This window comes from Colletotrichum higginsianum (assembly GCF_001672515.1).
Source record: "Colletotrichum higginsianum IMI 349063 chromosome 7 map unlocalized unitig_7, whole genome shotgun sequence".
Lineage (NCBI taxonomy): Eukaryota > Fungi > Ascomycota > Sordariomycetes > Glomerellales > Glomerellaceae > Colletotrichum > Colletotrichum higginsianum.
The window spans coordinates 2659890-2686949 of record NW_017263917.1 but is presented as its reverse complement, the minus strand read 5'-3'; the positions used below and the strand labels follow the sequence as shown (position 1 = coordinate 2686949).

At 58.6% G+C, this 27060-nt stretch overlaps 6 protein-coding genes across 6 annotated transcripts; 4 read left to right on the top strand and 2 right to left on the bottom strand.

Moving 5' to 3' along the window:
* Positions 1–433: 433 nt before the first annotated feature.
* On the bottom strand, positions 434–6726 carry CH63R_10505 (SH3 domain-containing protein; the record flags this gene model as incomplete). Its single annotated transcript, XM_018305479.1, has 2 exons — positions 434–1080; positions 1152–6726. The coding sequence occupies 2 exons, from the start codon at positions 6724–6726 to the stop codon at positions 434–436; spliced, it is 6222 nt and encodes a 2073-aa protein (XP_018154903.1).
* A 9539-nt stretch (positions 6727–16265) lies between these two features.
* Positions 16266–17673, top strand: CH63R_10504 (Integral membrane protein; the record flags this gene model as incomplete). The annotated part of the gene is made up of 2 exons (XM_018305478.1): positions 16266–17202; positions 17303–17673. 2 exons carry the CDS (start codon positions 16266–16268, stop codon positions 17671–17673), a joined length of 1308 nt encoding a protein of 435 aa, XP_018154902.1.
* A 1750-nt stretch (positions 17674–19423) lies between these two features.
* CH63R_10503 (cell wall glycosyl hydrolase YteR) lies at positions 19424–20901 on the top strand (the record flags this gene model as incomplete). The annotated part of the gene is made up of 2 exons (XM_018305477.1): positions 19424–20698; positions 20809–20901. 2 exons carry the CDS (start codon positions 19424–19426, stop codon positions 20899–20901), a joined length of 1368 nt encoding a protein of 455 aa, XP_018154901.1.
* A 194-nt stretch (positions 20902–21095) lies between these two features.
* On the bottom strand, positions 21096–22184 carry CH63R_10502 (Class II Aldolase and Adducin domain-containing protein; the record flags this gene model as incomplete). Its single annotated transcript, XM_018305476.1, has 3 exons — positions 21096–21493; positions 21588–21845; positions 21947–22184. 3 exons carry the CDS (start codon positions 22182–22184, stop codon positions 21096–21098), a joined length of 894 nt encoding a protein of 297 aa, XP_018154900.1.
* A 1527-nt stretch (positions 22185–23711) lies between these two features.
* CH63R_10501 (Glycosyl hydrolase family 71) lies at positions 23712–25468 on the top strand (the record flags this gene model as incomplete). Its single annotated transcript, XM_018305475.1, has 4 exons — positions 23712–23882; positions 23976–24233; positions 24321–24728; positions 24854–25468. 4 exons carry the CDS (start codon positions 23712–23714, stop codon positions 25466–25468), a joined length of 1452 nt encoding a protein of 483 aa, XP_018154899.1.
* A 631-nt stretch (positions 25469–26099) lies between these two features.
* CH63R_10500 (Methyltransferase type 11) lies at positions 26100–26927 on the top strand (the record flags this gene model as incomplete). Its single annotated transcript, XM_018305474.1, has 1 exon — positions 26100–26927. The coding sequence occupies one exon, from the start codon at positions 26100–26102 to the stop codon at positions 26925–26927; it is 828 nt and encodes a 275-aa protein (XP_018154898.1).
* Positions 26928–27060: the final 133 nt, after the last annotated feature.

The following is a 27060-nucleotide window of genomic DNA, read 5'->3' as shown; positions in this document are numbered from 1 at the left end:
AAGAGCCGCATCTGCCGCGCTGTGTCGTCACGCAGATGAAAGGAGGGGGATCCTATACACACACACACACATATCCTGAACACCGTCGCCCGCCAACCTCTCTACCTTCGCCCCGACAAATCAACCACCCACACCACACATACGCGCGCGCGCGCACACACACACACACGCACACACAAAGAATAAAAAGCCAAGGGAGTAGCCGGCAGCTATCCTGAGCACTGCCAACCCCTTCCCCGTTCCCCATGGGAGACCACTTCAAGTGAACAAGTATGTACACATCGTCGTCCTATTCCTCGAGACGACCATCACCTTGCTTGCTCTCCTCTCCTCTCCTCTCCCCATAATCAGGTGATCCTCACGACACTGGGTATTGCCACTCGCCCGTCGTCTTGTTCATGTAGCCGAGCTCTTCGGCCGCCGCCGCGAAGTCCTACTCCTCGTGCACGCTCCCCATGGCACCGCTACTCTTATTAGACTTCTTGCCCAGTTTCAGCATGCTAAACCTCTTCCTGACGCTGCCTCGCTTGACGATACCAACGTCCTCGACCGGCCGTTCGTCTCTGTACTCGCGCTCCTTTTCCGTCAGGTTGATGCCGGCGTCCGAGCTCTGCCGCCCGCCCGAGTCCGTCACCCACTCGCTGGTGGCATCGTTACTGCCCAGAATCCGCGGGGCGTCCGTGGACGGCGCCCGGAAGAAACTCCGACGGTTAGGATTGTCTTGGGTTTTGCTGAAGCTCCTGCTGCGTTGGCTGACGTTGTCCTCCGCCTCGCCGTTCGCCGCCGGGGCGTCGCCGTTGGTCTGCTGCAACACTGGCGGGGATTCCTTCTTACGGCCTCCCAGGAAGCTCAGGCGTGTACCCCGGCCCTGACGGATGGCAATCGGCTGAACAGTCGAGACCTCCTCGGCCACCACGCCGTTGCTCACGCCGCCGCCGCCTGCAGTGCTCTGCGGTTGCGGAGATGCCTGTTCTGTGGACGGTGATGACCGTCTCCAGGTCTGCGAGCCGTTGGCCGAGTCACGAGTCGGTTGCGGTGGAGCAAAGAGAGCAATCTCGGGCGCAAAGGTGCTTTCGAAGTCTATTGGTTTTTTAAATGAGAAAGAGTCCCCCTTTTTTATAGGAATGACTTGAAATAACAAAAACACTTACATTGTTGGAGTTCCTCGTGCCTTTGATTGAGTATCTCGTTCGAGCTTCTCGAGAAGGTCGCTAGGCATCGCTTGATCATGATGGCGTGGTCCACAAGGGCCATCTTGATGGCCTTGTCTTGCGGATCAAGCTCGACGTCGCGCCCCTCCTCGTCCTGGTCCTCATCATCGTCGTCGTCGTCAACATTCGCAGCGGTTGGCAGTAGCTGACGGTAGCACACCACGCTGTTGTCAGAAACGGGATTCACCGATACGCTCACGGCATCCACCAACAGTTGGGCATTCTCCTCGTCCCCTTCGGCGATTCGCTTTTCGACAACCGTCATCTCCTGCGTCTTCCTGACGATGCGCTCCAAGCCCGTCTCGCGAGCCGTGAGCTTGATCTCTTCGGTGTGGACGATTTCGCTGCGACGGAGGATTGTTGGGAACGGGTCGGCTGTGATGAACACCATCTTCTCCGCATAGTGCTCCTCGACGGGCCCGGACGTGCTGCGCTTGGATGACACGGAGAAGCTCTGAGGATGGGCTGAGAGTAGGTAGTCTCGGATGACCTGAGGGACGCGGGCCCGCTGGAAGACGGCGTGTGTCAAGTCGCGATGGGGAGTGATGGAGGAAATGACAAGGAATTGCCCTTCAACGTCGTCGACATCGCCCCCAGTCACAATCTGAGCAGATGGGTACTGCTCCTGCATGCGGTCCGTAAAGGCCGAGGCGCGTTCTGTCGGGGACCCCTCGTAGACGAACTCCTTGTCGCGAAGACTGGAGGGGAACCCGAGCCCCTTGTAGACAACCTTGAAGTACTTGGGCACCAGCTTGTCGCTTTTGGAAATCGTCTCGTAGATGGTCGCAACGGCGCGCTCCGTCCTGGCGAGCTTGGCAAAGTCGAAAACGTTGGTCTCGTACTGGGTACGCAGCTCCTGGTAGGCGGCCAAGGCGCTGCTCCAAGCCTCGCCCTCCTCGAAGTGCTTGATCATGTCGAAGTAGATGCGCTCCTTGCGCTCGAAGGATGTCTGCACGGGGAACTCGGGGTCGTCCAAGGCCGCAACCTGCTTCGTGGGGTCCCAGTCGTAGAGATCGGCATGCAACCGTAGCGCCAGGCCTGCTTCGCAATGGTTCCTTGCCTCGCCCTGGAACACGGCCAGCTGATGGACGTACCGGATAAAGATCTCCTCCTTCTGCATGTCCCGGAGGAACTCCATCAGCCGCAGGCGGTTGATGAGATGCGACGCCTCGCTCGTGTTGTCGCTGCCGTGAACGGCCACGAGGAGGTTGAGGAACTCGTCGACGGTGGCCATCAGATCGCGGATCGCGGCGTACAGCGGCTCGTCGGCGACGCTCGATAGCGGCGCGAACCTCTCCATCAATTCGTTGACGAACAGCTTCTGCAAGATGCTCTCGGTCAACGGCTTGGACTTGAAGTAGTGGTCGAGGCAGTCAATCATCTCGGTCTGGATGACGGACAGGTCCTCGCTCAGCGTCCATTCGCTGACAATCATGGTCTGCAGCACCTCGACGGCCATCCGTCGCAGGCCTTCGTGCACACTGAGGCAAAGCTCGACGATGGGGCTGACCAAGGTAGGGACGTATTGGACCTGGTATCCGCCCATCTTGGACAGGCCGTAACGCGCCCGCTCGTCGCTGCTCGTCTCCCAACCAATGGCCTCCCATGTCCGCCTGAGCAGCTCGGCGCCGTGCTCTCTGACGTCGCCGGCAATCTTCCACACAGCTCGGCGCTTCTGCTCGGGGAAGGTCTCCAGAGCGAGGGATGGGCTGCCGACGAGCTTGAGCATGGTCGTGAAGAACATCTTCCAGAGCTCCGTGTTGAAGTTCTCGGCCTCGTCGGGATGGGGTAAGAAGGACTCGAGGAGGATGGTGGACAAGTACTGCAGCGTCCTCATGGTGGACTTGTGGTGGTAGATGTGTACGCTCAACCATTCTGGCGGGAAGGCCTCGCCCATCAAAATGCTCATGTGCACGCGAAGGGTATTCTCTAGCAATGCAGTCAAGTCGCCTTCCGTCAGTTCTAGTTGCATGCCGCTCGGCGAATTCGAAACGGCAGAAAGAATCGCAGAAAGCTCCACCAGGGCCTCGTCAAAAGTGCTCTCTTCGGCAGCGGGCTTGGAAGGAAAGGGGTATGATGTCGGGAAGAGAAGGGAGAGACGGTTTCGAGGCGTGACCGGGGCGGCCACGATGGACATGTACGAGTCGATGATCTTGGGGAGGTAGTCGGGGATCTCGGCGCCGAGGTTGTTGATCTGGCCGGCGAGGACCGAGCAGCAGAGACGGACTTGTTCCTTCCAGGAGTCGGTGACGGCTTCATTGTGGCCCCAATGGGGCGCGATCCATCGAACCGTGTTGGCGGTGAGGGCCGACTTCTGGTCGGGATGCGCAAAGATGTCCAGCTTGGAGTAGTTCATGATGAGCACCAGCTTGTAGAGCACCAGCTTGCCCTTGACGTCGGCGCACGAATCGAGGAAGTCGATGGCGATGTGGAGAATCTCCTCCATCGACAGGAGACCCGTCAGCTCCGGCAACCACGTGTGGAAGTGCTGGACGGCCAGGGTCTGGCTGCCAACAAGCACGGGGACGTTGTTGCGCATCATGGCGTCCAGGGCCTTGAAGATGTTTCTCAGTTCGCGGGTGAAGCCGGGCGCCGAGTGGGACGTCGTGATGCCGATTCCGGCTTCCTTGGCCTGCTGCTGCCCCCGCGCATGGGTGATAAACTTGAGGATATGCCGCACAACCTTGAACGTAGACCGGAGCTTGCGCGATGTTGTGGGCTCTGTCGGCTTCTCGAGCAAACGGGTGAAGGAGCGGACGAGGCACGCCGTGGCAAACGGGTAGTTGAAGCGCGTCTCGGCGTACTGGTCGACGAGCGGGCCCAGGTTGAATCGCCTGTCGTGCACGATGCCCAGGACTCTGACCAGAGCCGTGAAGACGAGGTCCTCGTATTCGTCATTGCCCGAGTATTCCACCAGCACACCGAATAGCGCATCGAGGACGTCGCTCAGAAGCTTGACAACCTCGATCTCGGGCACAAAGATGAGGTGTTTCAGCAGGGTGGGGATGTCCTCCTTGGTCGCCTCCTTCCACTTGAGCAACCCCAGAACGGTGCGGTCCTGGGAGAATCGGGTGCTGCACAGGTAGCTATCGACTCGCAGGATGGCGAGGGGGCCCGTAACCTCGGCCGAATGTTCGTCGGCTCCCCTGGCGCTCCACTGCAGGGAGAGGTAGCCTCCCTTGCCAGAGGGACCGGCTTGCGCGGTGGAAGTGAACTCGTCCGTCTTGTACAACAGCAAGGTATGCGCTCCGTCTCTGACGAAGGCTTCCTGGTTCCACAGCGGCATGTGGGCAACCGCAAAGGGGGCGTTGGGCATGTCGGACAAGAACATGACAATATGCGACGAGAAGACATCTTCGGGCGGGACGGCAAGTCGGACGGTCTGGCTCCAGTGTTCCCCTTTCTCGACCGCCACAGACTTCCACGTGGTAATCCCTTCCGTGTTGGACGAAGAAAAGATGCAATTGGGGATCTTTTCCCCGCCCGTCCTCCGCACCTCGAGTGTAACCTGCAGGTTATTTCCGTGCAGCGTGCTGGAGAGCGTGGCCGGGTTCCCTGCATACCTAGACAAGAGGCTCTGCTTCGAGAGCGTGGCCGTGTCGAGGGTGACGTAAATGTCCGATCTGGCTTTGGTAGGCGCCCCCGAAAACCCCATCTTGTTCGTCTTGCGGATGCCAGCAAGCAGAGTGGGCGTCACCTTGACTAGCTCGTCCACGTCGGGATGGTTGAACGATTTGAGATGCACCTGTACTCTCTCGGTTCGGCGCGACTTCTCGTAGTGGCCACTCTTGCTGTCCATCAGATCCCGGACGACACTATCCCACTCTTCGTGAAGACCTTGTTTCTCTGTCGAGAGTGTCGGTGACGACGGCGACCAGATGCTCACGACCTGTTCAATCTCTTCGTCCTGCTTCATGACTGCGTTGAGTTTCAGAACACCGATGCCCACAGTCCGCTCCGCCATCAGGAATCCGGGACCGGCGTCAAGGGAGCCACGAGGCTTCGATCCGGCGGTGCTGGGAGGGCCGGCGGCACTGTCTTGGCCGTCCTCTTGAGTTGGCGGGCGGCCCTCGGGATGCTCCGTCAGCGAATCGAGCTTCGGCGTGGCATTCCCCCTCGAAAACGCAGACCGCCCATTCTTGGATCCCCACATGAGACTTCTCCTAGAAGGCTTGCTGTTGCCGGCAGACGATGGCTTGGCGGGATCCTTGGAGTGGCCATTTCCCTGGGACTTTGCGCCGGAGCGAGAATCCGGCTTCCCACTGACGACTACTTGTTGACCGGACCGGACCTTGATGACGAGGTACAGCTCCGTTTCCGCAGACGGGATGTCGCCTATGTCCTGCGAAGAGAGATCGGCAAAGATGGTCCTCGTCTGGCCCGATTTTGCCAGGCTGCCCATAGTCCCGCCGGGGGGGATGTCGATGACGAAGCATTCGGTGAGCGTGGCAGCCTGACCCCCGGCGGGCTTGGCCACCAAATAGGTCACTAACGAGGTCTCCTCGGCCGATGCGCCAGCGAAACCCTTGATGTCGACAAGGAGGTGGTGAAGAGCCGTGGGTTCTATCGTGGGCTGGGGAGGCTCGTCCAGAACGCTCATGACCGACTGCAGTTTGGTAACATCCACCACCGAGTCGTCGCCCGTCAGAACCCGTCCGCGGTCTGCCGGATCGCGAACGATGACTTCCCCGCCGCAAAGCTTGTTGACGCGCACGAGGTCCCATACAGTCTTTTCGCGCAGCTTTTCGTATTCATGCCTTGTGAGAACATTGTGTAGGAATTGTTGTCGGCTCAGGTTGAGCGTCTGGATGAGTTGCGACAGCTTGTCTAGACGAGGGTATTGCCGAGACAGGAGGAGGCCGTGCAGATTCGTCGAGTGCCATTCGCGCAGGCAGCTTGCAATCTCGTCGATGAGGGGTTCGGCGACCGAAGTGGGAGTCTCGTCGCCAATCTTGAGCATCGGTACGGGCGCGGCAGGGCGAGGTGCGTCAGGATCGCGCTTGACGGGGATGGAAAGGCGACCCTGTGTGCCATTAGGGAGTTCCCTGAGGGGCCTGCGGCCCTTGATCTCGAACCGGGAACCCTTTGAGCCTCTCGAGCTCCCTATCGACTTGTGGCCGTCCGTTGTCCTGGGCGTCTCGGGGGCAGTGGGAGTCAAGCCGCTCTTGCCCGAGTCGCTCCCGAGCTGCACGTCGCCGGCGACGCCTTCGCTAGCAGCATCATTGGCGGCGTCTATGTCGTCGGTCTCGCCCAGCACCTCACGCACCTCGACGCAGCTGCGAGGAAAGATGCCACTGAAGACGCGGGCCTCGAGGGTTTGGCCCTTGACGGAGGTCAGCCCGGCCAGCAGACTGGGCGGAGCGACCAGGTAGCCACGCAGCCAGTTGCCGTCAGGGGTCTCCTCAATTATGTACAGCTCATCGCCAAGTTCGAGAGGAAGGTCGGCCGGGCCCGAGGCGGCAAAGGGGTATGTCGCGACGGCGAAGGCAATCCGGGGAAGAGGCTGCCAGGGCATTGAAGGGTCGGATCGTCGTTGACAACGGGAGCGAAGAGGGGTCGGTCGGGTAGGGAGGGAGAGAGGACGAGCGGGCGAAACGAACGTTTGGTTGGGTTGTCGACCTGTTGACCTAGATCAGATGCACTTTTAGCTTTTTGGGGGGGGTTCTAGACCACGAGGCGGCGGGCGACAAGATGGTCTATCGCGAACCTGTGGGACCCTGACAGGGCTAGGCAGTGGTGTTGAGGCGGCCTCGTCGGGGACGATCGGCTATGGCTTCATCAGGGACTGACGACACGGGCCGAAGTTGCGTGGTTCTCCCGGCTCAAGGTATCCGAAGAATCGGGCGGCGTGGGGGCGAGAGACGAGGGAGAGAGGAAAGGAAGGGGGAGGGGGGGAGGTCGCAGATCGACCGACTCGGAGAACGGGGGGTTCAGATATGGTGGTAATAGCGGCGGAAGGAAGAGAAGGGTGAATTTGTCGATGGAGCAACGGCTGCGTCGTCGGCTTGCCTGTTGAGATGAAGCGAAAGGGAGATGGATCGCATTAGGCGAAATGGGTATCGAATTGGTCGTTTTGTTTGTTATTGCTGTTGACGTTTTCCCCCTGTTTCTCCTGCTGGGAAATTCGGCGTACGAAAGCGAGGACGTGGAGTTTCCCTTCGTGAGAGGGGGGGGGGGGGGGGGGGGGGGGGGGGGGGGTGAAGAAGGGGGAGGGAGGGATGGAATGGAGAAGGGGGATGAGAATTCCGAGAATGGGGTATCAATCAATGAAGCGCAGTTGGGGCGAAGAAAAGCGAAGAAGTGAAAGAAATGAGAACGAAGCGACTACGGGGTCGGGCCGGAGGAGGAAGAAGGGGATTCGCCGTCGTGCTCGGGGGTCCCGTTGATTGTTGATGGTTGATGGTGTTGATTCTGCCGGATATGCGATATGCGTGCTGTGCGTGTGTGTGCGCGCTTGTCCGTATGTATTGTGTGTAGTATCTATTTGCTCGGGATCGGAGGACAGGACAATCAAGATCAAGCCGTCAAGCCGTCAAACGAGTCGACAGGGAGGACGAGAACGAGGACGGAGACGGAGACGGAGACGAAGAGACGATGGAGACAGCGAAAGAAATTGAGCCATCAAGAGGCGCGAGATGGATGGCCAAGTTGGTTGGTTAATTGTGTACAAGCTTCAATTGGAGAGTGAAGAATTTCCCGCCTATGCGGTTGCGTCTACATCTGTGTCTGCACCTGCGCCTGCGTCTGGGTATACGTATACACTGTACATCTGTGATAAGAAGCAGCAGCAGCAACAGCAGCAACAGCACCCACCAATCGAAAGGAAGGCGCATTGAACAATGAGTTGAGAGCATGGCATGAGCAGAGCATCAACCATGAGCCTGACCCTGAGCATTAGCATTAGCATGAGCATGAGCACCGCGCCTACCTACATTGACTTGACTTCCCTGCTCCCTGTTCCCGACCCCCTAAAATTCAGGAGCCCCTGAAGCACACAGCACGCAGCACACACACACAGCAGCAGCAGCAGCAACGCGTGGGAACCTAGGAAATGGAAGGCACGACCTGGCGTGTGGGGACCTGAGCCGTGCTCTGAGTGGTTGGCGGAGAGAATGGAGCCGGGCTGGGCTGAAGCTGGGCCCCACGCTCCCACTGGTCGGATTGGGCTGAGATGCACCAAGGTGTGGTGGGACCTGCATGGCGCGCACGGATCATTCATAAGGGAAGGGCCTAGACACTAGACAGGAGGAGGGGGAAGGAATGGATTCTAATAAGACTGCTGCCATGCCTGTGCCCGTGCCTATGCCTGTGTCTGTGCCTGTATCTATCTGTCTGTATCTGTATTTGGCTGCTGCTGTGTTTGTCTGCGAAATACGGAGTACTCTGTTCTCACCTGTCTGAGGTGGTGGAGGAGGAGGAGGAGGACATTTCTCGTCTACCCACAGCGTTTCCCTACCGACGCTCCCTATCAACAATGCACCCGCTAAGAAAATCAAGAAACGCCATCAGTTCTACGCAGTGACATACAAACCTGTTTCAGTCTATTTGTGATGTGGACGAAGCACATGAGGTTACCTGACCTACCTACCTACGGATACCTACCTAGGTATGCACGCAAAGCGCCAATGGGTCCGAATAGCACGTCGCTTGTTAGATGGCAAGCCAACCCCGTACACTCCAGCCAAAGCACACAGAACACATCCAAGACCAATCAGGCTTCATTTCAGCAGACAGAGCAGACAGACAAAAAAGAAAATTACACGGGGACCGGGAAAAGCATTGCGATCGCTGCCGCCAGGGTCTCATCGAGTCAAGCAGCCACTCTCGAGCGGAATTGACTCTCCCAATCGGGACCCGTTGCTATTTAACCGCATATCGAGAGGCATGCATCCGTACACTCCCAGCAGGGGGCGTCCCGTCTCGTCCCAAACCGGTTCGGCCGGGGAGGGCATGGGAAAGAAACCTCCCGTTGCCAGCCAACTCAAATCCGCCATCAGTTCCAACGTTTGTGTCTTGGACCCTGAACGAACCCTTTTCTGGTCTTTCAGCTCCGCGGCGGGAAGGAAAACAACAACAACAATAACAACGCAACACGGGGCACAGACAGACGGACACCAAGAGAGATACACACAGACATTCAAAACCGCTTTACTCTAGTCTTGTCGGGCGTGTGCTGGAGTGCTGGTTGTTTTGGCGTAGGACTAAACGTTAATTGTTGTTCTGAGCCTCAGACATGTGGTTTGCGCTACCAAACAAACGCTCGCCTCCTCGTTGGACTCTGGTGGTTTTCTGTTCCGCTGTAATGTTCTCCGGGGGTTTGTTCTCCTCGCCTTCCGTCTTGTTTTCTTCTTCCTTTTTTTTTCTCTCTCCCTTTTTTTTTTTTTTTTTCATGTCTTCGAATTCTGAAAACCGTCCGAGCGCTGCTTTGAACGCCCGACGCTCGACGCCTACTGCTTTGGTGGTCAGGCCATGGGCCTGTGGCTTCTTTATCTCTGTGCTCCCCGTCGCGCCTGCGTCCTTCGTTCTTCCCGTTTGGGCAAGATGCCAGCCAACGACTCGAAGCTGCAGCTGTGTTGCGCAGTACGTACCGCCCCCTCGCGCACATTTGCGTTGGAAAGCATCAAACAGGCGGGTCCATCCTAACAAACGCAAGAGCTCGTGGTTGGCTAGGCCCGTATCGGCATTGGGCCCGAGCGTCCACTGGTGAATACGCTAGGCCCGAAGTGGCATTTCCATTCTTCCACACACTGAACCCGAGGAACAACAGCCCTGGGGGTCCTCCTTCCTGATCTCCCGACACCACTCTCCTGCCGCTTGCCTGTCTCGTTTGCTCCTGCTTGCTGTTTGATGCCGTATCTGGCCGCAGGTACCGGTAAGGTGAGGTACCACCACCTAGGCCTGGTTCCTGCATTTCGCGCTTCCCTGTTGCAAACTGCGTGCGTGCGGGTGGTGCCTTTTTCCCCCCGGCCTGGCGGGGTGTACAGGTAATGCCTGATTTGATGGCCATCAGACGAACACTAGCATCCACGGCATGCGTCAATCGCATTCATCTCACCTCTCGGCATCAACACCACCACCGCGTTCTTCTACTATTTCACAGATCAAGATCACCTTGGATCCAGTCTCGGTCTCCCTTTCCCTCCTGTTTTGTTTGCTGTTCTTCTCTTCAACAACCGTGTTCCCCGCCATCCAAGCTTCTCATAATTCGCCTCCCTCGGTCGCCATGCCGCACACACACACACACACACACGCTTGACTACGCAAAGCGCTTTCGTCTCCGTCCTCGGCATATCGTGAGACGCCAACATCTTCGCGGCTTCCATTGACGGATCCCACCCCAAACCTTGCCCTGATCCTCAGCCAGGCCCCATTGGTGCGCAAGAGATGCCACACCAAACCCTTGGGATAGATTTGTGCGTCGCCGAACCGCTCTTTGTGTCGTCAACAAGGGCATCTTGCACTCTCTCGTTGGGCACGTTGGCACGTCGGCGCCCTCGCACTCCCTCTCTAGTGCATACGTTCGCACCTTTTGAGGACCCTACCGGCGCCTGTGTCCATGTCGATATCCCTGCATCACCTCATCAACTGGCTACCATGGACGTTGCTACATTGCGCTCGTATATCTGTCTGTCGCAGTCATGCCACCCACAACCAGAGCCTTTAGCCACCTTCCATCGATGCAGTAGGGCTCGTCAGCGTCTACGATTTCGGGGATGAAGGGCCGTCTGGCGTACGACACACCCCGAAGGCTCGTGTCCCTCCCGTCAAGCTCTCGACGATGCGAAGCATGATGTCCACCCCGGATCCCCGTCGTCGAAAACCGTGGACGTGGCGGAAGACCTAGAGCATATGAAGCTCCCTCCTGGAGTGCCGAAACGAGGTTGACGCCAAAACCTGTCTGTATGACTAACTGCTGGTGCTGCTCGGGTGTAGTCTGCTGATTCGGATATTGGGATCCCCGTCTTCGTTGCGCCGTCGGCTCTCGATCTCCCCTCGTTTCTTATGGCCTTTTGCTGCCCAAATCTTTCCCGTTGCCACTCCGATGACACACGCCACTCAGCTCGCACCGTACACGAACATGTGGCATTGGTATAGCCTGTAGCGCCAACTGTGCCGTAACTACCCTCATTTTCCGCCATTCTCGTTGGGTCGAGAAAGATCAGCAATTGGTTCCATCTCCAAATCTACTCACACAGCAAGACCTGGGCGGGATTGGGTATTGCAGACTCTGGCATATGGAAGCCTTCGTGAGCAACATGATGGTATCAAGTTTGCAAACCCATAAGCTGCTCCCTCGATACCGTGTTCGCCCCTTTCTGGGAACCATCTTGATGGGAAATGTTTCTCCGTTGGAAATGAACAACCTTTACGTTGCACAGGAGCGAAGGCAGTAGAGATGCTGGCCAAGGAGCGTTCTCTCCTTACACCTACCATGTCATATCAACGGGAACCGCGTCCATGTTGACGAGCGCTTTCACCGTAATGCTGATCGCAACTGACAGCTTGCGTCGATTGCCTCCATATCGTCGACTAGTCGACGGCTTGGCAAGGCGGGCTTGAATCCACATTCGAGACCTCATGCGTGCCCAGGTCTGGTCGATCCAACTTCCCCAGATTGCGTAGTGCAACAGTCATGCAACATGAAGTCATCATCACTTGACATCTTTGCATGTTCCTCCGGTGTATCGATCCGCTTGGGAGTCCGTACGGTGGAGGTGTGTGTCAGGTTTGCACTCTTGACTTGCTTCTCGTTTTCTCGTGTTGCCGTTTCCTCAATGGCAAGATCGTTCCGATTGTCAGAAAAGCAGTCCGTTCGACAGGCATGGTCGGCGTCAGGGACATCTAACCATTTTCCGAGTTCTGTCTGTTGGAAGAGGCGCACTTCGCTTCAAGTGCAGTCCTTTCAGAAGCCTCGACTCGACCGTCTATCACCTCGGAGGGGTACAGGAGGTATTCGCGATGGTGGACTTTGCCTCGCGTTTTTCAATTCCTCCACAGTTGAATCGACCCGGTGGACAGGTGGGCGCTGTGATGACACCGTCGGCTTTTCAAGTCGGCGCAATTCTTTGGTACAAGTCTTGTATTGTAGGCACACGATCCGGATGGAGAATATCTGTCCAGCTGGGCCCCGACTGAACAGGGTTCGACGGCTATCCTGCGCGGAAACGCCACGCGGGACATGTCAGATGTTGGAGTGAGCGAGGCCACGGCCGCAATGTTTGACGGTGTCGGAGAGCAGAGTCGTGATACTCTCAACCCTCTTGGGGATTTGCTCCGGCGGACAACGTCTAAACCTTTACTTACTAGGGGATCGCGATACGTGGAGGGGAGACAAGTGCGCCATCAGTACATCCTGCCTGACATTGGCGAACAAAGGCAAACTCTTTGCTGAGGAGTCGGTGCTGAGGCGAAGATCCTGGTCGCTGACAACAAGACGCACTGCTCCGGCCGGTTGACGGACCGGCAGGACAAGATGTATACTAATCGGCGTCGGAAAACGGAGATTTTGGATCACCGAGACGGAGATTTGCGGGGTTGACCTCGGTGGAATGTTGAATCATCCGGAGCGTGCGGAACTGAGACGCCTACTTTGACTATCTCACAGTTGCAGGCTCCCCGAACGGAGATAGGTTCCATTACGCCGACCCGCAAGTGCCGGCCGGGTATGAAGTTTTTGGCCGATGCTGACAAGTCGAGCAGCATGTCAACAGCGTAACGGAGTTCAACCAGCACGGCGTCGAGCGGACATTGCCAAAAAGCTCGGAGCTCGGTAGCGCCCCGGGGTCGATCTGCAGGGCTGAGTTTCTAAAGGGGGCGGGCGGCGTCAATACGCGGGACGGCCGGATGGATCGCATAAACGCGGAAATGGCCAGTCAACTAGCACCCCCCCGACGAGGCCAGAAGCGGACTAGTCGAGGACTGACAGGCAAGCGACAAGAAGTCTTGATGGCAACAAGACTTTTGTCAAAGGTGTCTGTCTACAGACATTGGTAAGGAGCCGTTTGCCTTGTTTGTGGAGAAGGGAGAAGATAATGGGGGAAAGGCTCTCTCTTCACCGTCAAGGGCACCGACAAGAGAGGCGGGCTTTTGTCTGTCGAAACGAACACAGGGGAAAATACGGTACGGTAAATACCCCCCACACACAAGACAAGACAAAGTCTCGGAAACCCGCCGTGGGCAAATGTGATGATGTAGGCCAAGGCGCCTTTCTACTTGGTGTTGCATGGCGGGTGTGCCGGCCCCCCTCTCAACCTCAAAACCCTGCAATCAGATGCAGTCAGGTCACCCTCCATCCACCGGCCAACGCAATTAATCGCGGTCGGAATCTGGAAATCTACCTAGGGCGTACAGAGTATGGCGGCGGCATGTGTTTGGACGCCGACATCCCGCGAGACCGTAGGACAGCGGGTGGATGGATGTGTGGCGCTTCTCTTCGTTCAATCGACGCGGTGCCACCCGTCCAAGGCGTACGACGATGTACATTTGTGCTGTATCCGTTCTGTTCGCCAACTAAGAGTACGATGCCTAGAAAGGGATCATGTTTATTGGCGAATTCCACTTTGAAGGTCCAGCAGAGCAGATGCCCAATCTTGCGCCCCAGTGTTCAAGGGGCAAAGGGGGCCGGTCGTGGGAGCGGAGTGGAATCCATCCCGGCGGCGACACAGGCGGCGGCAGAAGGTCGATTTGGTCCATGGTGAATGATGGATGAAGAACTGGGCCGACCTCTCCTGGCTCGTCGAGTCGGTGTCCGTCCGTCTTCCATGCCCATGCCCACTGGAAAGTTTTCTTCCGGCCGCTGGACACGGGCAATGCGACGTAAACCAAAACACAGCGGTGATTATCGCTGCTGGCGGAGGACGCAGCGAACGGACCAGCGTCCCACCGCAAATTCAGCGGAGTAGAGTACAGAGTACAGATACAGGACACAGGTACAGAGCAATTAATAAACAAACACTCAATCAATACCCAGAACGACAAGACGGACTGTCGGATGCCACGGAAGCAGTCTTCTCCACAAGGCTCCTCCCCTCCTCTCACCCCTGTTCGATTGGTCGACTGGCCCATTACGCGGTGTCGTGTGCCTCGCACACTCCGTCATCATCGATCCCTCGCCCAACTTTTTGGTTGACGGCAAAGAGAGAGCACTCTAGAGAGACGAAGAGAGAGAGAGAGAGAGAGAGAGAGAGAGATAGCGGCGGTTCGTAACTACAGGTACACCTCCCGGGGATGTGGGAGAAAGTAAGCGGAAGGCAGGCAAGCAGGCATTCAGGCCACGGATACCCAGCGATAAGCATAACTGGGATGGATGGCCGTTCCCACGGACCTCGACTTCGAAGCATGAAGAGAAGCACCAGAACAAGAGACGCTCGTTTTACGGTAGGCCGTGCTCTACTTACACCGCCCAAGTAGTTGGTTACACTGCTTGACGGCACGAGCCAAGGTACGTCAGGTAGCCCTCGGAGCAGAGGAGAGGGCCAAGTCATTCATGGGTGTCACTACGTATGTCGAGAGAGTGAGAGAGTGAGAGAGAAAGAGAGACAGCAATAACGGCGAGCTGCCAACGACTGAGCACGCGACATGCGGTCTCTTTGTGGCGGTTTCTTTCTCCATGTCTCACTCATCCTATCAACTTGGGCCGTTGGCCACCCACCACCCACCTTGCAATATTTCATCTTTTTCTGGGTAACACAACCCACGCGGCACTTGGCGGGCGATTCGTCCACGTCGGGCATCCCAGCCAGCCAGACATGACTGACAGACACCCAGACACCAAGACCTTCAGTCCCGCCCTTTCAACAGCCCACAACCCGTCTCCATGGCGAGATGGGATTTCGTGTCATGGACAGGGGGTCGTGGCGGGTAGAGCTTTTTCCCTTTTTTTTTTTTTTCCTTTTTTTTTTCTTCACTTCTTCTTTCTACGTTGTATTCCCATTCCCACCGTCCACTATGCGCCCCCTTCCCTCTCTCCCCCCCCCCTCCCCGCTCTCACCGCGGCCAGGGCTGCCACCGGCCGTCGGAGACCATGCGGAGCCCGCTCATGTGGACAAATGGCCGGTGGGTGGGATTGGGAGCCAAGTGCGAGAGGTCTGCCACGTCTGTGTGTACGGTTAACTGCCTGCAAGACAAGCACAGTAGGTGCAGTGTACGGGATGGTGTACACTAACATGCGGCATCTGCTGCGCTGCGCTGCGCAAAGCGAAAAGCCAACCTTGTTCCTCTCGCATCGGTCAAGCAAGGTCCAGCGCGTGTGTTGTGGGTTGTGCCGAGCCTGGGCTCTCCGCGCAAAGTGTGCCGCAAGTTCCATGTCCTGGTTTCTGGTATTATTACGAGCTCCATCCCATCCCATCCATGTGTGTGTATTCGTACCTATTACTTGCAGTCTTGCTCGTTTGTTGGCAAAAGCCGATGTACGTAGTAGTGAGGTTCAGTACGTCCATCTGCTTGCTGCTCGTTACCCGTTTCCCAACCCAACCCATCCCATCCCATCCCATCCCTCCCCTCTCGTTCTCGTTCTCATCCTCACTCTCGCTCTCCTCTCACTCTCACCACTCTAATCAACTCACCCGCCTCCGTCCGTGCCAAGAAACCATCCCGTAGCTTCATGAGACCTTCTTTTGACACGGACACTCTCCCATCCCACATAAACCGACCATCCGGTAGCCCTGTCATTCATTGGCTTTGACCATCCATCACACACACACACACACAACCAGCCGGTGGACAGGCGCTTGTCGTTTGTCAGATCCATCCCACCCACGCCCGCCCGCCTCCCGGGACCTGTGCCCTTCCCGAACCTCCCGCCCTCAAATACCACGTCGGCGGACCTGGAGCGAAGCCAAGTCTCCAGTTCTCCTCCCACCTCTTCCTCTTGTTCCCTCTCTCTCTCCCTCTCACTCTCACACTTTCTCTTCCTATCACTGATCGCCGTCTCCATTGTCGGCTGTTGCTTCCCGTTATTCGTCACTTGTCCTCCATCACCCCCCATACAGCCCCCCCCCCCCCCCCCCAAAAAAAAACAAAGTAGACGAAGCAAAGAAGAAGAAGGGGGAAAATATGGGTATCGGAGCCGTGGCAGAGCCCCTGGTGGTCATCACCCTCTTGTTCGGCGGCACTTGGTTCAACCGCAACACCGGTGGCAACACCTACGACAACCTAGGATGGAAGGGTCCCGATATCGACGACGTCGAGCACAAGCGGTCTGACGAGCGCCGTTCCGGCAACTCGACGCCCGACTCGGAAGAGTCTCTCCTCTCGCTCGGCGGCGCCTTCAGTTCGTCATCGACCTTGTCGCCGCACGAGGAGCCCCCGCGCCGCACGCGCCGCATCAAGTTCTTTGGCTACCAGCGTCTCGTCACAACACCCAACACGAGGGCACACAAGGACAGGCTCCTCAGCCGGGTGCTCCGCAAGTTCCCCTTCCTCGTGGAGGCTTGGTACTGGGCTCTCATCTACTGGGTGTACCAGGTCGGACGGGCCTTCACCGCACTCACCCTCAACGAGGGGACGGTCGACGTCGCGCGCAAGCACGCGCTCCAGCTCATCCACCTCGAGCAGCGGCTGCACATCTTCATCGAGGTGCCGGTGCAGCAGTACTTCCTCCAGCTGCCGACGGTGATGCACTGGATCAACCGCATCTACTCCTTCATCCACATCCCCGGCACGATCCTGTTCCTCGTCATCCTCTACTTCGTCACCACGACCCGCAAGCGCCGCGCCCTCTCGGCCAAGCTCGGCGGCAACGAGAACGTCCGCTGGAACTCGGCCGGCCCGGCCCTGTACGAGGCCCGCCGCCGCACCATGGCCACCTGCAACCTGCTCGCCTTCGTCGTCTTCACCCTCTGGCCCTGCATGCCGCCCCGCCTGCTGAGCGACCCCAAGTACAACGGGCCCGACGCCGGCGAGTCCAAGAGCTTCGGCTTCGTCGACACGGTCCACAGCTCCTCGGGCGAGAGCAGCGTCTGGACGACCAACAAGTTTTGCAACCAGTATGGTGAGTTTCCCTCCCCCCTTGACATGACGTGACGGGCCACACTTTATTCTTGGTCAAAACGTGAAATATACAGAAGAAAAAAAACTAACAATCACCTCAGCTGCCATGCCCTCGCTGCACTTTGGCTACTCCCTCCTCATCGGCCTCACCGTCGCGACCCTGCCGATGCCCTCGATCCGCTCGCGCCCGTGGAAGCGCTTCGCCATCGCCGCCATCGGCATGTCCTACCCGGCGCTGATCCTGACGGCCATCGTCGCGACCGCCAACCACTTTGTGCTCGACGCCGTCGCCGGCGCCATCGTCTGCGGCCTCGCGTGGAACTGCAACGGCGTGCTGCTGAACCTGCTCGTCGTCGAGGACTACTTCCTCCACGTCCTGCGCCTGCACAAGCCCGTCAACTGGACCGACCCGGAGGTCTCGGCCGTCGAGAGGGAGTGGAAGCCCAGCATGGCGCTGGGCGACGACGCCTGAAAGGACGGCGGGGGGGGCGTGACAATGGGGAGATTGTGTGCGTGTATGTGTGTATGTGTTGTGTGTCAGATTCCGGGGTCTACAGTGCACGCGGCCCTGTGAGACGATGTGTTTTGATGCGTTCTGTTCTGCATGGGGAAAAACGGGATACATTGTGTGAGGGTGGCCGACTCTTTCTCGTATTTTGCCGACTCGTTTTGGTCAGGCGAGCAACCAGGCTCGGTGGGGAGTTGCGCGGACTGTTTTCCCCCCTCTCATCTATTTCTATCTTGTTGCTGGTACTATTTTATTTTTTTTAACATCATCACAGAGTGGAAGATATATACACTCCGGCTTGCGGGTGATATTCTGGTCAACTCCCACGACTGGGGAAGTACCTCACGAACGAACATGTTACCTATGGTTTATTTAATGGAACAATGATGACACTCTACACTCGGTCCTGGTCCAACTACCTACCATGCGGTCCTCCAAGTCTTGGTCTTGCCGCTCACACACCTTCCTTTGTATCACAAGCCTGATGAATGTTTGCCACATCCCTCTCTTCCAAAGCGTCTGCCAAGCCGGAACCTGTTTGCAGATGGCATGGTTGGGCCCGTTCGCGACGGCCGAGCACATCGTTCAATGTTATTCGGGGGGGGGGGGGGTCGTGTTTGACGGACGCTTCTTTTTGGGGGGGAAGGGGAGGGAGAGCATTAATGCCATGCGAATCAGAGGGGAAAAGAAAGGGTGGAGGGGGAGGTGAATGTGGCTGAGGGGGATTGGTGAGGTTTCAGTTCGGGGCTTCAAGTTCGGATGACGGTCCGAGGATTCATGGTTTGCGGAAACGATGTCCCGAGGAAGGAAACGCATGGATTTGGACAGTGATTTGGGGGGGGGGGGGCGGGACGAGGGACGGACGGGTATGAAAAAACGCTCCAAATAAGATTCTGGGGAGCATTAAAGCCATGAATGGCCCCAGGGCAAACGTTGCTTGTCAGGCGTTTCGGGCGGTTGACCCCCGCGGGTGGTCCGGCCGAGCTGAACGGGTTATTCTGGGCCGTTGATCCCGTTCGCAATGGAACCTGGGATCTCTCCGGTTCAACGGTTAACGGTCGACGGCGCTGGATCGGAGGGCAGATGGGTCCACACCCGTCCCCGGATACGCGGCACGGCACGGGGGGATCCGCTAGCGCCGGGGTGGAGCTGATCTTTCGGATCGGCTCCGGACGATGGTTCTCGGCAGGTCGTCGTCCTCTGGATGTTCGAGCCGACGCGGAGGGGGGCTACTCTCAGCCGCAGCCGGAAAGACCCCCCTCTCCAACCCTGCCTCTGACTCTAGCTGAATCGGACCCGTGGCGTAAGGAGTCCTACTCCTAATCGGACCCCAAAGCGAGGAGATGCCCCGAGGATTTCGGGGTACCGGGGTTGCTAGCCCCCTTTCCCCTCCCCCCTTAACCTCCAATGGGACATCATTCCTCAAAGGAGACCATCGTTGCAGCGCCCGCGTATTCTTCCGGCTTGGCGGGCGCGCTGCAGGTCATTCCCTCCCGGCCGCCCCCTCCCTCCCCCGTGCATCTCCAATTTCGCCGGCGCCGTTCGAGAATTTCCCTCCATTGAGACATCTCAATGCCTCGGCGGGGACCCTTTGCTCTTACCCCTCCCCCTCAACGAATGCCACTCTGTCTGCAGTCCGGCGCATGCGACGTCGTAGTGGTGGTGGTGTTGTTGCGCGGAAGAGGAGGAGAAAGGAGAGGGGCAAGGAGTCGCGATGCAATCTCCCGGGGTTGCTCCAGTGTCCTGCTGCCCGTGGAAAAGGGAGCACCCGGGTCGACCTGCGTGTAAAGGGTTGTTATATAGCCAAGAGGTGCTGTTCCTTGCCTTGGGCTGGTTCCCGTTCGTGATCACAGCCCTAAATCTCTTGGTGTTGTTGCTACCCACCCACCCCTGCCTGCGACTCGTGCCTAGATCCCCTCCTCCGTCCACGATGCGCACCATCGCCCCCCTCCTCGCCCTCGCGGGCACGCTCGCCCTGGCCTCCAAGTGCTCCTCCCGCCCCTACTCGGAGTGGCTCGCCTCCTCCTTCGTCGCCCGCAAGTCCCCGATCGACGCGGGCTACGGCCCGGCCGTGCTGTACGATGGCATCGCGCGCGCCGCCGCCCACGTCGGCAACGCGACGCTCCTCGCCGCCGCCGAGGCGGCCGTCTCCTCGCTCGTCTCGGACGCGGGCGTGCTCGACGGCTGGGACCCGGAGTGGTACTCGCTCGACGACCTGCGCATCGGGAACAACCTCCTCTGGTTCCACCAGCGCACCAACGAGACCAGGTACAAGGTCGCCGCCGACGGGCTGCGGCGGCAGCTGGGCCGCTGGCCGAGGACGCCGAGCGGCGGGTTCTGGCACCGCGCGCCCATCTACGAGGACCAGATGTGGCTGGACGGCATCTACATGGCCGACGCCTTCTACGCGACCTACGTCTCGCTGTTCGAGCCGCGCAACACGACGGCGTGGGACGAGATCGCGCTGCAGTTCGACCTCATCGAGGAGCACACGCGGAACCACACGAGCAACCTGCTGGTGCACGGCTACGACGAGGCCCGGGACGCCGTGTGGGCGGACCCCGTCACGGGCGCGAGCCCCCTGGTCTGGAACCGCGCGGTGGGCTGGTACTTCATGGCGCTCGTCGACACGCTGCAGGTCTGGCCGCGCGACCACCCGGCGTACGGGAGGCTGCTGGGCTACTTCGCCACCCTCGCCGACGGGCTCGAGAGGAGCCAGGACGAGGGCGGCGGCGGGTGGTGGCTCATCATGAACGAGGGGTACGAGGCGCGCGCGGGGAACTACATCGAGTCGAGCGCCGCCGCCATGTTCGCGTACGGCCTGCTCCGCGGCGTGCGGGACGGGTTCCTGGCGGCGAAGTACCGGGACGTCGGCCTGCGGGCGTACCGGCTGCTGACGAGGGACTTTATCCGGGACGACGGGGACGGGAACGTCAGCTTCCTGGGCACCGTCCGGGTCGGCAGCCTGAACTCGAACGCGAGCTTTGAGGTGAGAGAGAGAGAGAGAGAGACGAACCCATTCCTTGCTCTTGTTTTACGCGTGTGTGTGTGTGGTGGTGAAACGTGTCTACGGATGGCTAACATGTCTTTTTTGTGCAGTACTACGTCAGCATCCCAGTCGTCGAGAACGATGCCCGTGGCGGGGGTTCGTTCATATTCGCGGCCATCGAGGCCGAGAAGATCAAGGCCTAATGCCGTCTGGTGTGACTTTGAAAGCCACAGGGGGGGGGCAGAGACCCCCCTACCTGCAGTCCTCGTAGATGGTATTGGGATTCCCAAGGAATCATGATATATATATAGATCGTCCAGCAATACCTACATCCTGCTATTCCTTTTTCTCAGCCTGTCTGTCCTATCCCGTAGACCCCAAGGCAACATGTGACATGCTACAACAAAAAGTCCCCGCCAGACTCTTTCAGAATCATCTGGTACTCGGGCACGAACTGCATGTACATGACCTCGGGCGTGCCGGTCCCGTCCTTGGTGTACTGGGCCTCCTCGTGGCCGACGATGGTCTTCCGCAGGCCGGCCGCGGCGCCGTTGGTCCCGGGCGCGGCGGCCTGCTCGACCAGGAGCTGCGTCTGGCACGCCCGCTCGAGGGCGATGAAGTAGGCGGCCGCCTCGGCGACGGTGCCCCCGGCGGTCAGGAGGCCGTGGTTCTGCAGGATGACGTTCTTGTTGGTCGGGCCCAGCGCCTCGGCGATGTGCTCGCCCTCCTCCTTGGCCAGCACGACGCCGCCGAAGCCGGCGTAGACCGAGAGGTCGTTGTAGAACATGCAGGAGTCTTGTATGGCGCAGTTAGCGTGTCTGTCTGTACGTCTGTACGTATGTGCGTATGTATACATGTATGTATAAAGAGTTGTGCAGTCTGTACCTACCCTGGTTTAACATCTCAATGGGCCGCCCGAACGTGCTCCATGCGCGGCCGTATGGGCTGTGCATGTGGCAGGCGGCGTTGATATCCGGCCGTCTCTTGTGCAGCACGGAGTGAATGGTGAATCCCGCCGTGTTGACCGGCTTGTCGGCGCCGCCGATGCGGTTGCCGTCCTCGTCGATGTGGACCATGTCGGACACCTTGAGCACACCAAAGTGGACGCCGTACGGGTTGATCCAGAACGTGTCTGGTCTGACGGGATCTTTACGGGTCGGGAGGTCAGTCACCTCCGGGTATCGTAACACCCCAACGAGTAGATCTAGAGGCTTTTCTCTGACTTGTGTTATGGACGGGTAAACACACCTCTCAGGCTGATGTGGCCACTGCTTCCGTCCGAGAAGCCCAGCTTGGCAAAGATGCGGAATGCGGCGGCCATCTGCTCAAGCTGCCATTGCCGGGCCGCCTCTTTCGTCTCGGGGACCGGGATCTGATGAAGTCTCTTGACCTTGCCGCTTCCCTCCCTGCCCGAGTCCAGCGCCGAGCCCAGCTGCGCCGGTGCCGGTGCGGGGGCGGAGGCCGTCACTGTTGTAGTGGTTGACATGTTTTGTTCTGTAGGTCTTTTATGAGTGTTGCCAGGGAAGTCTGAGAGATGTGATAGTTGCGTGTAGATTGTCTTCTGCTCCGGAAGATCTTGTCCAGGTCCTCTTAGAAGCCGTGAGTGACGGCGGGCTCTGGACTGGACGGCAGTGGACGCCTCAAAGATCCTGGTGGTAGAACGCTGGGGTGGCGGCTACTCCGCATCGGATCCGCGTCTCAGAGGGACGCGGATAAGCACACGGAATGTCGCCATTGTTCGGAAACCCCCTCTTCCTCTCTCCATCTATCATCTATCTCGCTCATGACCCGCCTGCGAGTCGCTCTGTTACCGCACCCCCCGCGCCGAGTGTAAATGCTTTCCGGCATCGGAGCGGCTCCGAAGTTTACCACGCCGGCTCTGATGCCAGTGTCGACGCGCTTCCCGGACCACTTTGCAATCCGGACGATTCGGGAGCAATCAACCCGTGCTGTCCATGAGCCAGTCGTTCTCGACTTTCGGTTGTCCGTGTCTTCCACTCAGCGGCTGAAAGGAACGGACCGGTTGAGCAGCTCTGCCTGGCGCCTCTTGGTTAACTTGGCTTCCATCCATGCACCATCACCAATCTCCACAGTCTCTGTGGCTCAGTTGGAAGAGCGTTGGTCTCATATCACAGCAATATGACTCTGGAGCATCCAGGGACATCCAAAGGTCGCAAGTTCGAGCCTTGCCAGGGACATGATCTTTTGTCAAATTGACGAAGAGCAAGTTCGTCGTCTCTTTTTGATGCTGGATCCCTCGTTTTCTCTGGTTAGTATGGTTAGTTTGCTCAGCAAGCAGCACTTGGTGAAAAATGGTACGCCACTCGCTTTTACCACATCAACTAGACGTGCAACACAACATGAGCAGTGCGAGCCTCTTCCAGTCGGTGGATCCAAAGAAGAGACAGCTACAATGAATGACTTCAGGGTTGTCGGCGCTCTTCGCAGCGAGTTGAGCTCAAGTCATGTTGGTTAATTAGTGTCCGTCTGCCCAGCAAGCATAGCCCATGTGCCGCAAACAAAAATAGCACCCGGGCTGGTTCCATTTAGCCTCTGCAGCATCCCTGTACCACGACCGGAACGCCCTGTAGTGCGCTAGAACTGGAATGAAGTGGCTGACAATAAGGTACGTCTGTGGTCCCGGTTGGTGTGTGCTGCTACATAATGCAATCTTCGCACTGGCGTCGTTGTCTCTCTCTCTCTCTGTTTCTCTCCAGTCCACGGCCCCATGGCCTATCTATGTATGCAGAGCATCACCAGAGACTCGCCCATGGCCTCGAGATAGTCGGGTAAGTCGGGACGTTGCTAAGCCCTCGGCTACCGCAGAAAATGGGGCCCTTTTCATATGGCCTTGAGTTGCCAAGGTCTGAAGCTTTCGCCCATTCCACGTGTCATTTTTAAATGGAGCGGCCCGGCGGGTGAAATGCGTCATTGCGTCGAGTGAATATTGATTCTTCGACTTCCTCCCCCCCTTTTGTCAAAACACAAAACAACGACGCAGACTGCCATCATCATGAGGAAATTCTTCAAGGAGGCCAAACAGAAGATCGAGGCCGAGATCGCGGCCATCACCGGCGACGATGACCCTCAGAAGCAGCAGCAGCAGCAGCAACAGCAGCATTACCCGCCGCCTCCGCAACCGCCGGCTCAGGGGTTCGAGCGGGCCGTGTTTGCCCATTTCATGGTATGTCGAGAGGGTGACGCGTCAACCAGGCGGGGGAGGGGGAGGGATGAGGCCTCCTCCGGTGGTGTTGTAGCCCGACTATGAGACTGTCAGACTGACGGAAAACAAAACCCCCAGCTGAGCAACACGTGTGACTACACTGTCGACGAGTTCAAGGTCGACATCAGGCTGGCCCAGGAAGCGCACATTGACGCCTTTGTTCTGAACTTTGGCATCCACGAGGAGGCCATCGCAAAGCTCCCGGACGTCTTCGCGGCGGCCGAGCAGACCGGGTTCAAGCTGCTCATATCGTTTGACTACGAGGGAGCGGGAGCATGGCCCAAGGAGCGAGCCATCGACATCCTTAGCCGGGTAAGTAGCACACATACATGTCCCCCTCCCCCCGGATAACGATGAGGAAGAGGACGAGCCGCTGACATCCCTCCGTCACCCCACCAGTTCGGCCCGTCGCCGGCGTATTTCAAGCGCGGGTGGCAGCCCGTGGTGTCGACGTTCGAGGGCGTCGGCAGCGCCGCCGACTGGCACGAGATCAAGGCGGCGACGGGCTGCTTCTTCATCCCGTCCTTCTCGTCCGTGGGCGCCGAGAACGCGCTCAACACGGGCGTCGTGGACGGCCTCTTCAGCTGGGCGGCGTGGCCGCACGGCAACACCCGCAAGCTGGACGAGGGGCTCGACGCGTCGTACCGGCACTTCCTGGGCCCGCACCGGCCGTACATGGTGGCCGTGTCGCCGTGGTTCTACACGAACCTGCCGACGTGGAACAAGAACTGGGCGTGGAAGGGCGACGACCTGTGGAACGACCGGTGGAACGAGATCCTGGCCATGCGGCCGGAATACGTGCAGATTGTGAGTGAGACCCTTGTTTGTTTTTTTCTTCTTCTTTTTTTTGCTCTCCGTTATACAAGCCAGGATGTCTCTTGTCGGCATCTGTTCTGTTCCATCCCGTCTGTTTACTGACAACAAACTTCCAGCTCACGTGGAACGACTTTGGAGAGTCTCACTACATCGGCCCCCTCCACGAGAAGCAGTTCGGCGCGTTCGAGTACGGCAAGGCGCCCTTCAACTACGTCCGCGACATGCCGCACGACGGCTGGCGTCTGCTGCTGCCGTTCCTCATCGACCTGTACAAGTACGGCACCGCCGCCGTGACGAGGGAGGGCCTCGTGACGTGGTACCGCCTGCACCCGGGCGACGCCGGCGACGCGGGCGGCACGACGGGCAACACGAGCAGCCACGGCCAGGAGCTCTTCCACCCGGCCGAGATCATGGAGGACAAGATCGTCTACTCGGCGCTGCTCGCGGGGCCGGCGCAGGTGACGGTCAGCGTCGGCGGGGACGCGCGCGAGGGCGCCTGGGACGACGACGGCGTGCCCCGGGGCGGCGTCGGCGTGTACCACGGCAGCGTGCCGTTCGACGGCCGGACGGGCGAGGTCGTGGTCACGGTCCACCGCGGGGGCGACGTCGCCGTCCAGGTGCAGGGCCGGCCCATCACGACCGAGTGCTCGCACGGGGGGATGAACAACTGGAACGCCTGGGTCGGCGCGGCCAACTCGCACGCCGAGACGCACGCGGTTGCGCACCTGTGAGACGGGGTTGAAGAGTTGAGGAGAGTGTGGAATGGGCGTTTTGGTCCTGTAGCGGTTCTAGAGAGAGAGAGAGAGAGAGAGAGAGAGAGAGAGAGAGAGAGAGAGAGAGTTGTCTAGTTGAGCTGTTATATACTTCAACATGGTGCCAGAGCCCAGAGTTGAAGCCGGCACAACGACGTTGAGATACCTACCTCTCAGTCTCTCCATCTACAAAGCCAGTCAAAATATCAAAATACTCCAGTAAGTGAGACACGGCCAGCCTAGAATGCTTCTCGTCCAAGCCACCGCAAAAGTCCCCCCTCCGGACGCCCGATTTAGCCGCCACGGCAGCGGACAGATAAGCCCTAGCAGGTTGATTACAACCAAAGAGGAACAATACATACTTGGCAAGCTTCCCCTCACCATCTCTTGATCTCACGGGCGTGTTCCAAGTATGCTTCGCTTACATCCGGACCCCATGCAGGTATAAGATAGGCGCCCGTCATGGAAAGTCCCCGAAAACGCTCCGTAAACGTTTCCGGTGCTGTTATATAACACCTGGGAAACTATTTCCCCCAAAGATCCTTCTCAACTGCAAGATCATCACCATCTCAAGCCATCCTCACTTGCCTCCATCACTCCACCATCAGTCATGGTCGACACAACGAAGCCCCTGGCTCACTTCGACGACTCGGCGCAGTCGTACGAGAAGAACACGGGCGGCTGCACCCGAGAACTCGCCGAGCGCATCCTGCCCTTCCTCGACGACGTCACCGCCGACTCCGTCGTCCTGGACAACGCGTGCGGCAGCGGCATCGTCACGGACGTGCTCCTCCGGCACTTCTCCGCCGCGCCGCCGCCCCGGATCTTCGCCACCGACGGCGCCCCGAAAATGGTCGAGCTCGTGCGGGGCAGGTTCTCGGGCGACGAGGGCGTCACGGCCGCCGTGATGCCCGGCGAGGCCCTCGACGTCGCGGACGCCACGTTCACACACTCGGTCACGAGCCTGGGACTCATGTTCTTCGCCGACCCGGCCAAGGGTGCCGCGGAGATATACCGCACGCTGAAGCCCGGCGGCACCGCCGTCGTGACGGGGTGGGAGGAGCTCGGGTACGTCCCGATCGTCCGCGAGGTTCAGCGGGAGATCCGGCCCGCGGACGAGCCGTTCAGCTACCCGATCGGCGCCGACTGGTTCGACCCGGCGCACACCGAGCGGGTCATGCGAGCAGCCGGGTTCGAGGACGTGGAGATGAGAAGTGAGCTGGTCTACTGGGCCGACAAGACTGCGGAGGAGGTCGTGTCTTTTATCGCAGAGATGTTTGGATCGATTGCGTTCAAAGACTGGGACGACGCGGAGAAGAAGAGGGCGGAGGGTGTTTTGACGCAGGTTGTAAAAGGATCGACCGTGGATATCGAGAGAGACGGGGCGAAGTGGGTGGGAATCAAGATGAAGGCCATCGTAGCGGTTTGCAGGAAGTAGACGAGATATATATATCAAGGGAACGATGGGGGAGGATGAGTACCACAGTAGCAACTGAGTGAGCATTCTTGGGATATCATTCGCTACTTTGCTCTACTTTACATACCACACACACACACACACACACACTCTT